The sequence below is a fragment of the Nicotiana sylvestris genome, chromosome 10 (genome assembly GCF_000393655.2).
Source record: "Nicotiana sylvestris chromosome 10, ASM39365v2, whole genome shotgun sequence".
Taxonomy (NCBI): Eukaryota; Viridiplantae; Streptophyta; class Magnoliopsida; order Solanales; family Solanaceae; genus Nicotiana; species Nicotiana sylvestris.
Genome location: NC_091066.1, coordinates 117,912,652 through 117,924,462, shown reverse-complemented (window position 1 = coordinate 117,924,462; position 11,811 = coordinate 117,912,652). Strand labels below are relative to the sequence as shown.

Sequence of the window (11,811 nt, the reverse complement as noted above, 5' to 3'; positions counted from 1 at the left end):
AAAGAGGGCTTTTTTCGCTTTTAACCCTGCCAGACTGTAGGGAGGAGAAATAAAAACCATCAAACATGCAAACAGATGATAAATGCGAAGTCTAGTGCATGGCAGAATCGATATTTGCTAATAATCATATTAAAGATGGTAATATACAACAGGCACTAGAATGGCAATACACATCAGACTATATATACCAATAAAGAATAGAAAGCTAGACAATAAACAGCTTTACTTGTATATGATTCACTTTTGCAAAAAGAGTGCAGCTCCAACCAAAGCTATCCATATTGTTAAAATTGCCCAGAATGATTGGCTATTCTCCATACCAACTGCTGGTTTCCACACCATAAAGTCCCCCAACCAGTCCCTGCTTGATGGAAGCTGAATTGTTGTTGACCGACTTTGTCTTTCATCTTTGTCCTTGTTTTTGTCAGTCCATGTTCCAGCATAACTGCACCAAAGAAGAACAGGAAAAAATGAAGGGAATTCCGCACTGATCTTCAACGATTCTTGGAATCAGTCACCCACAGGAAGCATGATTCTTAAAAGAATTACTTCATACGAAAGTTATCATGAATAAGGAATTGTACCAAAAGTAGCGAAAATGAGTCAACAGCCTAATATTTAGTAAAAAGAAGAAAACAATGTTACCCACCTATTCATCAATTGTATATGTTAAACCAATATGCTCAGAACTCCATACTAATGTGTTACAACTGCTGATACATTTACACCAGATCGTGGCATCGCATAGCCGCATACTATTCAAATGTTGTCATTCAGTTACTGCTAAGCTTCTTGCATGGGTAAATGAGTCTAATATGTTTCATTCAATCAATTTCTAACTTCAGTAGGTTTGTCTACAATACAACTAGTCAGATTATCCAAGCATCAACAAGCTTCAGTTTCTTAGAAAGGTCTCATATCTGATCATACCCCTTAAAAACTGGCACATTAGGAGCTGAAAATCTACTTCATATTAAAAGGTACCCTCATTCATTTGAGAAGAAAGAAGAGATTCCAAAGGTCCGACCAGGAAAAGGCACCCTCAACCATGAAACAAAATACTTCAAAAATGAGAAATGAAAAAAGAAAGAAAGAACGAGAGAAGGAAAGGAAGAAGGAGAATACAACCCCTAAATAATTCATTCATCCAAAGCGTCAACACAAGAAAAAGTTCTTGTTAATCATCTGAAGTCACATTCCAAACCTGACCCTTGCTATCCACTGCCGCAAAAAAATTACATTTATCGGCAAAAGAGGGAGGAGAGAGGGTGCATGGCAGAATAGCACATTAAAAAACTTCAATTGTTCAACTGCTCTGCTACTTCTATGCTTTAACCCGTACATATCTTGGAGGCATTTTCATATTTTCCAATAATCCATGGATGCTAAAAGTAGCATGCAAAAGAACATAAACTATTTTAATTACATTATTGTCACAATTATATTGATGCTAGCTAGTAACATTATGCTTAAGTCATTATCATATTAAAACAAATGCAACACTAGCGAACCATATTGATTTCCCCAAGCACTTGCATATCACGCCCTCTGCTTAGAGGCAAGTAATTGATACTGTCTTAATAAGCTAACATATGCAATATAATATTGCATGACTGGAACTTACCTATCATAGCTAGAACCGATTAGTGGTATGGTAACCATTTCTTCTTGAGATATCTTCAGCTTAGGTGCTTGCAATATATAGCGAAGCTCTGCAGCTTGACGTCGGATACTGATACTGGGATGTTTCCTTTCTAATTGCTTATACAAATCAATGCAGTCAGCATGGCGGTTATTAGCTTCATAAGCCATAGCAAGCCATATTTGTATCTGAAAGTTCAATTTGTAAATGCAATTAGGCTTAGAACAAAAATTAGCACATCTTGTGTGTGGTTATTCGGGAAGTGGTCGCCACTAACCTCTCCACCAAACAAGGTTGGTCTAGGAATGATAGTAAGAGCACCCTCGAGGAATTCTATTGCACGTCCATACATGCCCTTCCCATAAGCCTTCTGGCCCAAATCAAACATTAATTGAGCAGTTTTTCTGCGTTCAGATTGCTCTTTTGCCACCTAAATTTCAAACCAAAACAAAAAATGATAATTTAAAGGATCTGAAATTTTTCATCAAACCCGATTTTTAACCAAGTCATTTAAAAGATAATTTCACCCATATCAACATCATCACGACAAAGCTTCACCACATACAACAGTAAGTATTTTACGAAGCATGCAAGTGAAATATATATGCAATAATAGTTGTTAAGAGTAATTTTCAGTAAATTTCAGCTCTCCCAGAGTTGCTTGGTTGCGAATAAATACCTACTCAAATTAGAAAACCATTCCCAATTACTTAAAAATAGGTTATAGCCTCTGATGCACTACAAAATGTGGCACTACAGATGATCCTGAAATAATTCTCTCATTTCTGCTATTCCAGATACAATTTTGCAATCGTATGTCACCCACCTTAGTTTCCCTTCTTTTGCCCCTTGTCTACCATGCTTCAAAATTAAATTAGCACTTAGTCAAACCTAGACGAAAGATGAATAAGACTATCACTAGTACATCAGAAAAGGCCACACTGCTCCTTTTATCGGTTGCTTCAATAGCTATTCATCTCCAAATTCTAATACGTAAAACAGGTTACCATGGTATGAAGAGAGAAAGCATCTTATGGGCGGAGCTAGGTGGGCGAAGGGCGCTCGAAAATTACATTATATATATAAGGTTAACATTTTTTTCATATACAATCCTGCTTCCGCCCCTGCTTATGGATACACATATATAAAACTTTCAGGTTCCTTTAGTTCATTAGGTGATCTCTTCTTGCCTGCCTAAACCTAGATGGACTAAGTTAAGTAGCAGCTACTCAATCGATTAATCGTGAGCGCACAAACTACACCAAACATCACCAATATAAAAACACAGTAATACGACAGAATGATAAAACATGGATTGTTATAACAAAGCCTGACCTTTTCGAGCTCCCTTCGAACTCTCTCCCGCTTCTCCTCCTCAGTCTCTTCGCTACTTTCACCTTCCTCATCAAACTCCTCATCGACCCGATTCTGCAACTCCTCAGCTTTCTTCTCCAACTCCTTCATCTCTTCTATTTCCTTCACTCTCCTCCTCATCTCTTTCTCCCAATCAAACTCTTCTCCACTTTCTCCTTCATCCTCAAACCCATTTCCATTTTCATCATCACTTAAATTCTCATAATCCACAGAACCCACTTTCGAAATCACTTTTCCTCTAAAACCCACTTTCAGATTTACTCTATCTTTCTCAATTTCAAACCCGCTAGAAGTGTACATGCTTTGATTCTGACATGGGTCTTTCTTTACAAAAAAGTTCAAAAGAACGTCTTTTGTTTTGCGATCTGGTAACACGACAGCAGCACGTGGGGTGATCACGTGAGTTCCGTCGAGTAATAGTGCTATGTTTCCGACCACTACCGCCATTTCCGATTATGGACTGTTCAAATGAGTGATGGAGGAATAATGGAGTTGGAATTTTCAAAAGTGAGGAAGCTTTGAAATGAAAAGTAGATATTTCTAGCATATCAGTACGGAAATGACGAAAAAGACCGTTCCTTTGTGGTTTTGTGATGCTGAGTTTGTTGTAAATATTTGGAAATTGTTTGGGCAATAATGGGTGCAAGAAAATGGAAGACGTGGCCCTTCGTTAACGAGAGCCGTGTGGCAGCAAGTGCAAAGGGTCTGAAGAATTTTCAGAGTTTGGGGCTCTATCACGGCACGAGCCTTTTCTGGTTTCACGGGTGATCCACCGTTCTCCGCCGTTGATGAGGCAGATGAGAATGCCATCGACGGCGTGGAATAAAACACGATGAACCGTCACATTATGCAACTCGTAAGGAAGTCGTTATATGAAGGGCGGCTCTAAAGGCTTATCGATTTTGCCTATCGGTTATCGGTTATCGGTTATCGATTAATCGGTTATCGATCATTATCGGTTCGGTTATCGATTTGCCCAATAAGATAAAACAACTAAAATATTTTCACAATGTATAAAACTGTTCGCAATGTATAAAATTGTTTTGCTAAAACAGTTTTATAAGATTAACAATGTATACAACAGTTTCGGTAAATTTAGTGTTCTTAAGATCTTCTTTGTTCAAACGACTAGCAGTAACTCTTTGTACATTGATATCTACTTTTTTACTGTAGTACAGAATTATGTATATAGATTAAAAAGTTTATTAGTTATGAAATGCAAATTTTATAACAACTGACACAAGATAACTTTGTAACAGCTCAACAATTAAAGCACACGACAAATCTCACTTCAACTTTCAAACAAACTAAGTAAAATCCAGAGCCAGAATGCTTTCAAACAAACTAAGAAATAGATGAAGATGAAGCAACTAAAAACTTACACGAAGAATCAAGATGAAGCTGAAGAATGCGGCTGAGAAATGCGACTGAAGAGTGAAGTGAAGATGTCACTGAAGAATCTGATGGATCTGAGAAATGAAGTGAAGATGCGACTGAAGAATGGAAGAAAGAAGCTGAGAAATGCGACTGACGCCGACCTGAGTCTTGACAGACTGACTGGTGAGGGCGTGAGGCGGAGAAACTGAGAAAGAATAAGGAAATCAAAGAGTGAACTATGAATTATGAAACCCTAGTATGTATCTACTTAAGGGTAAACTAGTAAATTAGTTAATCCTTATTGGGTTATCGGTTTTACCCAATAACAGAATTGCCAAACCGAGTCCGAACAGATAACCCAAACAAAAAAAATTAACCCGTTACCGAACCGTTAATCCAATAATCCAATACCGATAACCCAATAAATAATTAACGGTTCGGGTTATCGGTTTTACCCGATATATGCCCACCCCTAATGAGGGTCATTGCCTTAGGCCCTGAAAATTTGAAAGCCCCAAAATTTATTTTAAATTGGGGATTTGCAGTCGTACCTTATATTTGTGCCACGTTTTAACTTGTACCATATTTTTAAAAATTATTGATTTGGTAGTGAGCTGACAAAAAATCTGTAATAATATGACAATTACACTCCTGACAAAAGATATAAAACCTGCATCACGCATTAATCGCTTGATCTGCAACCTCATTCGTGAAAAAAGATCTACTCCTCTCCTCTCAGCAGCTTGATCAAAAAATTAGAAACTTATCCAGATTCATCTTCAGAATCACACTTGCATGAAGTTGTTTCATGTTGAAGCTAAAACTTCATGTGAATGCATGCTGAAGTTATATATCCTGGAGTCTACAGTTTTGTTATGAGTTTTATCTGAAACTTCAGTCTAAACATGCTGAAGTTATTTAGTTCATTTGCTAAAACTTCAGACTAAACATGCTTAGGTTTTTTAGTTCATTTGCTAAAACTTCAGACTAAACATGCTTAAGTTTTTTAGTTCATTTGCTAAAACTCCATGCTAAACATGCTTACGTTTTTTAGTTCATTTGCTAAAACTCCAGACTAAACATGTTTAAGTTTTTGTCTTTCAGTATGTAATTTTCTAATGAGTTTTTGCTAATGCATGCTGAAGTTATATATTTAGTTCATTTGCTAAAACTTCAGATTAAACATGCTTAAGTTTTTGCCTTGCAATATATAATTTTCTAAAGAGTTTTTGCTAGTGCATGCTGAAGTTATTTAGTTCATTTGCTAAAACTTCATACCAAAATATGTTAAAGTTTTGTAATGCAGTCTACAGTTTTGTCCTGAGTTTTATGCGAAACTTCAGTCTAAACAAGCTGAAGTTTTTTAGTTCCTTTGCTAAAACTTCAGCCTAAACATGCTTAATGATGTGTAAGATATTGCAACCATTAAGTACCAGATGGTTGGTTAAGAATTTGTTTAAGCTTTAGTTAAGATTCGATCATGAGTGTAAATTGTCTGATGTACACAAAAGTTATTGACCTGAAAAATAATTTAATGCAAATTGTTAGTATATACAGTTCTTTTTTGTATGGTCTAAATTGAATCTTAGTCTTCTTCTTCATCTTAATGCTTCTAGGTTATGGTATAAACTATAAAACTGAAGAAGTTTTTCTTTTTCTATTTATTTCAGGATTCAAAATTCTTTTGTTTCTTTTAGTTACTCAATAAGTCGTGTAAAACGTGAATTTTTTATTTAATATAATTAACCCTTTTCATCATTTTATAACCCCTTCTTATAGCCTGTTTGGCCAAGCTGGAGAAATCAGCTTATTTTGAGAAGTGCTTTTGAAAAAAAATACTTAAGCGCTTTTGAGAAATAATTTGTGTTTGGTCAAGCTTTTTAGAAAGTGCTTTTAAGTGTCAAATTACGAATAAGGACATGAATAGATTTACTTAATAATTAATATTATAAGTAAATAAATAATATCAAAATTTTGTTATTATATGCAATAATTAAAAAAAAATTATTTTATTTAAGTAAAATATGAAAATAAAATTAAAAAGTACTTAATTCTTTTAATATAAGTTAAATATATTAAAATTCCTTCAACAAATATAAAAGCATTCACCCCTAAAGACACTATATATTAGAAAGTTTCCTAAAAATAAGAAGAAATATTTATAAATTAATATCCTAAGTATTAGGTTTAAGGGTTATTTTGGTATATACTATATTTTGTTAAGGGTATTTTAGGTAAGAAGAAAAGCCAAAACTGCTTCTGCTTCTGCTTTTGGAAAGAAGCTACTTTTTTCTGTTTCTCTGAAACTGTTTCTGCTTCTTCCCAAAAGCACTTTTTTCCCCAAATAAGTTTGGCCAAACACCTCAAATTAGGGAAAAAAGTGTTTTTGGGAAAAAAAAAATTTTTTTTTTGTCTTGAGAAGCTTGGCCAAACAGGCTATAGTACTGGTTGTACTTTTTCTTCCAACATTATTTTTCTTTTCAAAATTCTAATAGTAGTTGGATCATTCCTTACAGTATAACTTGAATTTTGGTTTATTTATTATCCATGTCAGAAGAAATGATGTTTTAATACTATTCAAATATAGATAAAGAATTTTGTAACTTTAAATGAGTATTATTTTCAGTTGTATACGCTTTTGATATTTCTTTTCTTATATTTAGATTTCTCTATAATTTGAAGGGATTCTCGAAATGAGACAAAATGAAGGGTCATTTGCCTTCAAATTCCAGATTGAACGTTAATTTTTAGACACACTAAAGACGCTATTAAACATTGCGTCTTTAATATATTTTCAAAAAAATAACCAAAGGCGCAATGAAGGATCATACTTTTAGTCTACTTTGAAAAACAACTAAAGGTGCGATTCTGGATCACACATTAGGTTTATCATTGATATGTCAAGATTCTGCACATTGCAGCTTTTAAAATACAATGAAAGCTCTGTGTTAGTGGCGAGATTTCAATTGTATTTCTCATAGGCGCGGTATTTTCACGCGCTTATTATTTTTGAGTATTAGGCATTCAAGCTCTATATAACCAGTGCAATTGCTTTACATCACAAAGTGCATAAAATATAATATATATTATTCTTGAATATAGTTAATCAAAAGATAGCAACATACGAGATTAGCGAAAAGGTTAGTAATTTTTCTTGTTTTTCTAATTTAATGGCCAAATGTATTTTATTATTTATTAATTGCTGTAATTTTTTTATATAAGTGAAACGTGAAAGGGTTTACTTCTACTGGGGCGGCAAAATGTTATGTGACACTGATACAGCCAGATATAACTGCGGTGCTTGGGTCATTGTTAAACTTTCGCTAGATGTTGAGTATGGTTAGTTAGTTAGGAACTTGCGTATTCGAATGGAAGCTAACCGATGAGTTAAGGCTTATTATTTCCGATAGATGGCCATATTCTATTGTTCAGGTTGTTGCTCATTATTCAGAAATTCCCATAGAGAATAGTGAATCATTGCAAAAAACATTGAGGGCGCCTGAAACAATGCGGTATATGATGAATTTTGATTTGCTTGACATGTATATTAAAACTGAAGTGTTGAGATTGTTGAGCCCCCCCGTAATTTTTATAATTACTCTCCGATTTCTAATGCGTCATCTTTGGATCTTAATGATCCATGACTGAAGTGTATGTGCCATGTTACTGATCCAATGAGTATTTATTTGGAATTTTATAGTTTTTTAAGTTTGTTATCATAAAGTACAACAACATAAATTGACCAAACACCTAGTAGATATGGTCATGGATGTAATAATCTTGCACGCAATTTTCAAATAACTTGACTAGTTCATTCATGCATATCTTCTCTATATGAACTATTCACGGTTATTTGATATGTCATGCATATTGTTTAACCAAAAATTTGAGTCTTTGGTCAAAGCTAAAAAGAAATTCGGGTTACTGATAATCAGGAAACGAAAATAAAATACTTTTGAAAATGATGGTAAAACAGCAAATAGTTTTGTATTTCAATGAGTTCCCAATAGTATTCCGTGTCCTTACAAATGATGATACTTCTTCCTTTTATAGGTAATTCTAGGTAAAGGAATGAAGCCTCAGTTTAATGATATAATTATGAGTAATAAATGATATTAAATAAGCCGTTATACAATCATTCCTATTAAATACCAATTTTCTAACGTATCAGGTATTTAATAATGAATTTGGACTCCTTTCTGTCATCAAATCTTTGTCTTTAATGCCTTTTAATCCGTTGGCTGTAAATGACTTGAATTGGTACGAGACTCGTATCTGCACTTCGTCTCGTGCCTATTTAAATTCCTCTTCCCGTGGCTGTCTCCATCCGTGCCTCTTAGTCAATTGTTGCACTTTGACCAAACCACGTGTCATGCCACGTCATCTTTAATATAAACTCAGTTTTTTCCCAATACAGATAGTCCCTCCACTTTCTATTTATTTATCAATTAAATAATTGGGAAGTGGATCTTCATAAAAAAGGAATTTTCGCCACAATTAATGCTTATGACAGTATTAACGCCTCAGTAGTCTTTTCCATTTAATGTTCTGCCCATGTGTCATTTTCTGATTGATTCTGCTATTTACACCCTTTTTCAAGACTTCTTCATTCTCACTATTCACGAAGTGATAGTTGCCTTTATTATAGGCTTTCCATCATTACACTTCTAAGTTTGACGGTTCCCATTATATACATAACTTTTTCTTCCTTTGTCTTCTTCACAAATCTTCAGCAAACATTTTCTTCTTTATTTCTACTTTCTTTCGACTTATCTTTCCTAACAATGTCATCTTCAAACCCTAACCGTAAAAAAGTTCCGATTCTAGACCAATTCCCCAACGCCCCTGTTAGACACAGAAGAGGCGGAGGAGGTAGGCTTCGAACAAGGTTAGAATCTACTCGAGGCGGCTCCTCTGGTTCTTCTTCAAGGAGTTTTATCCCAAAGGCCCCTTCTTCTAGAAGTAGAGAAATTCTTGATTCTTCTCTAGAACCCTTAGTTGATGAGATAGTTCCCAGCGATTTGTCTTTTGAAAGTGACAAAACGTCTCTTCAAAAGCAAATTGCAAATTTGGAAAAAGCCGATACTTATCCTACAATAGTAACCGAGCTTACAATCCCCACCATAAGAAGAGATTGTAACTGGAAGGATAGTCTTCGAATGTCAATTCCTTCCCCAAATCAGAGAATTTCCTCCTTTAGAAGTGGGTATTCTTTTGTTTATACTTACCCCTTCACTTTAGGTTTTAATCCTCCGATTGACCCAGTTATTCTTGATTTTTGCCGTTTCTTTACAATTTGTTTGGCCCAAATCGGTCCACTAGTGTGGAGAACAGTGGCTTGTTTGAGATACTTATCTTCCAAAGCCAATGTCAATTTCACCTTCTCTCACCTCATTCATTTATACCACCCTAACTTAATACGCCATGGGGTTTTTACCTTAACTGCAAGGAGCAAAAAAGTTCTGGTAAATCCTGAAGATGACAAAGATCGTGGATGGTACATCCGTTACGTTGCTGTTCGTACGGTGGACTTGATTGGCGAAACAAATATTCCCTTCCCTGAGAAGTGGAATTTTGCATGTAGGTTTCCTTTTACTTACCGTACCTACTCTTGAGAATTTCAAAAGAAATTTGTTTTTAACCTCGTCTCTTCTTGGTTTTTTGTAGCAACCATGGGAGATGTGGAACCTATTCCCAACTTTCGTGGTTGGGTAGACTCACTTTTGAAGATTGCTTCTAGGGAGCAAAGAACTTGGAAATCGATTTCTTCCTTACATGGCTGGAAGGTGAAAACACATGGTATGCCCCTTTTTATATGTTTTTTTACATATTAAGCATTTTTTCCTCAATTTTGATCATGTATATCCTTCCTTTAATCAGGATTTGGCGTTAGAGGAATGACGACTGAAGTAGCTATGGCCATTCGCATGTCTGCTAATGCTGCTCTTGATTTGGATAAGGCTCGAGCCATGCTGCCAAAAAGGAAAGCTATAAAAGAAAGTTCTGATGAAGAGGATGGTACCTCCCTAATTACCAGGCCAAGGGTCAGGAGGCGAATAATCATTGATGATGAAATTGAAGACACTCCTGCTCGAACCTCAACCACCGAGCCTGCTTTGATTCATTCTGACGAGGATACCGAACCAAGAGATAATAATGAGTCAATTCAGCATCTTTTTTATAGTGGTTTCGAGAGTGGCGAGCTCGGCCCTGTTTTTGATGAAGCTCCTCTTTCCTCATTCGTTCCTATTTCCTCCATTCCACTGCCAACCGTAAGTATTTCTTTACCAGTTTTGACGACTTCCGTTCTTTTGCCAGTTTCTACCGCTCCTATGTCCGTTCCCTTGGCAGTTTCTACTGCACCTGCTTCCGTTCCTACGTTGGTTTCTACATCTTCTCCTTCTATTCCTGTTTCTGCATCTTCTCCTTCCATTCCTTCCATTGCTCCTCTTCCCTCTGTTCATCGTACAGAGACGGGTTCTAGCAGTGGAAGTATGACTATGAGAAGAGTTACTCTTGAGGTTCCTGCCAACCATAGCCTCTTGAGAAAGACTGGTAGAGCCGATGTTTGGCTCAAGCCCCTAATTAGAGATATTGAGAAGAAGAAGACGGAGAGCCATAGCTGCTTGACTCTGATGAATGATGTCACACCTCCCTTTTGCGCGCCCCACCCCGAGGGGTAAGATGCGCGGGTGGAGTTTTTCCAATTTAAGTGACAATATTCGAAATGGGATTATCTATTTAATTCAGAGTCGCCACTTGGGAAAGGTTTGGCTTTTGGTGTCCCAAGTCACCGGTTTATCTTGAATCCCAAATCGAGGAGATTTTCGACTTTTCCAAATGAAGTCTGCGAACCAGAAATTCTAAGTAAGGAATTCTGTTGACCCGAGGGAAGGTGTTAGGCACCCTCGAATCCCGTGGTTTTAGCACGGTCGCTTAAATTGTTATAATGGCTAAATATCTGATTTAAATACATATTATGACTTACGTGCTTTTATTAAGTTTAGAACCGCTTTTATTATTATCACTTATTTTTTATAGAATTGCAACGTCGTGAAAACGCATCTCGAACCACGTCACAATCAATGCACCCGTGATCGTCGACACATTTGGACTTCGTTGAGATTCGGATTTGGGTCACATCAATGTGCACCCGAATTTAAGAATGTGATTTAATTAAGCCGCGCCTACAGAGTCTAACGCGTTATTATCTTTGTATAAGGCCATGAAATTTATTAAATGGCCTATCTTGAATTCTAAATAATTATCATGATTATTTATTGAGAGCCCCGCAATTTTGCATCTTTATTTGGCGAGGCTCATCTCTATTTTAGAAAAGGATATCCTAAAATAGCTACATTTCTAACGCATTTGTCTCTAAAACTAGAAGAAAAGGTACATGCTGATTCAATTAAGGT

The 11,811-nt window shown here is 35.8% G+C and overlaps 1 protein-coding gene across 1 annotated transcript; it reads right to left on the bottom strand.

Annotated features, from left to right (window-relative positions):
• Positions 1-99: 99 nt before the first annotated feature.
• Positions 100-3,595, bottom strand: LOC104238565 (uncharacterized). Its single transcript, XM_009792963.2, has 4 exons — positions 2,978-3,595; positions 1,920-2,072; positions 1,625-1,830; positions 100-445 (listed from the first exon to the last, which is right to left on the bottom strand). Exons 1-4 carry the CDS (start codon positions 3,461-3,463, stop codon positions 238-240), a joined length of 1,053 nt encoding a protein of 350 aa, XP_009791265.1. The 5' UTR covers positions 3,464-3,595; the 3' UTR covers positions 100-237.
• Positions 3,596-11,811: the final 8,216 nt, after the last annotated feature.

Bases quoted from the DNA above. Each gene is read 5' to 3' on its own strand.
- LOC104238565 (XM_009792963.2), bottom strand. From the start codon at position 3,463: ATGGCGGTAGTGGTCGGAAACATAGCACTATTACTCGACGGAACTCAC. The intron at 2,073-2,977 runs GTCAGGCTTTGT...TTTGAAATTTAG, and splicing joins TTCGAAGGGAGCTCGAAAAG to GTGGCAAAAGAGCAATCTGA. The intron at 1,831-1,919 runs GTTAGTGGCGAC...TTGAACTTTCAG, and splicing joins CAACCTTGTTTGGTGGAGAG to ATACAAATATGGCTTGCTAT.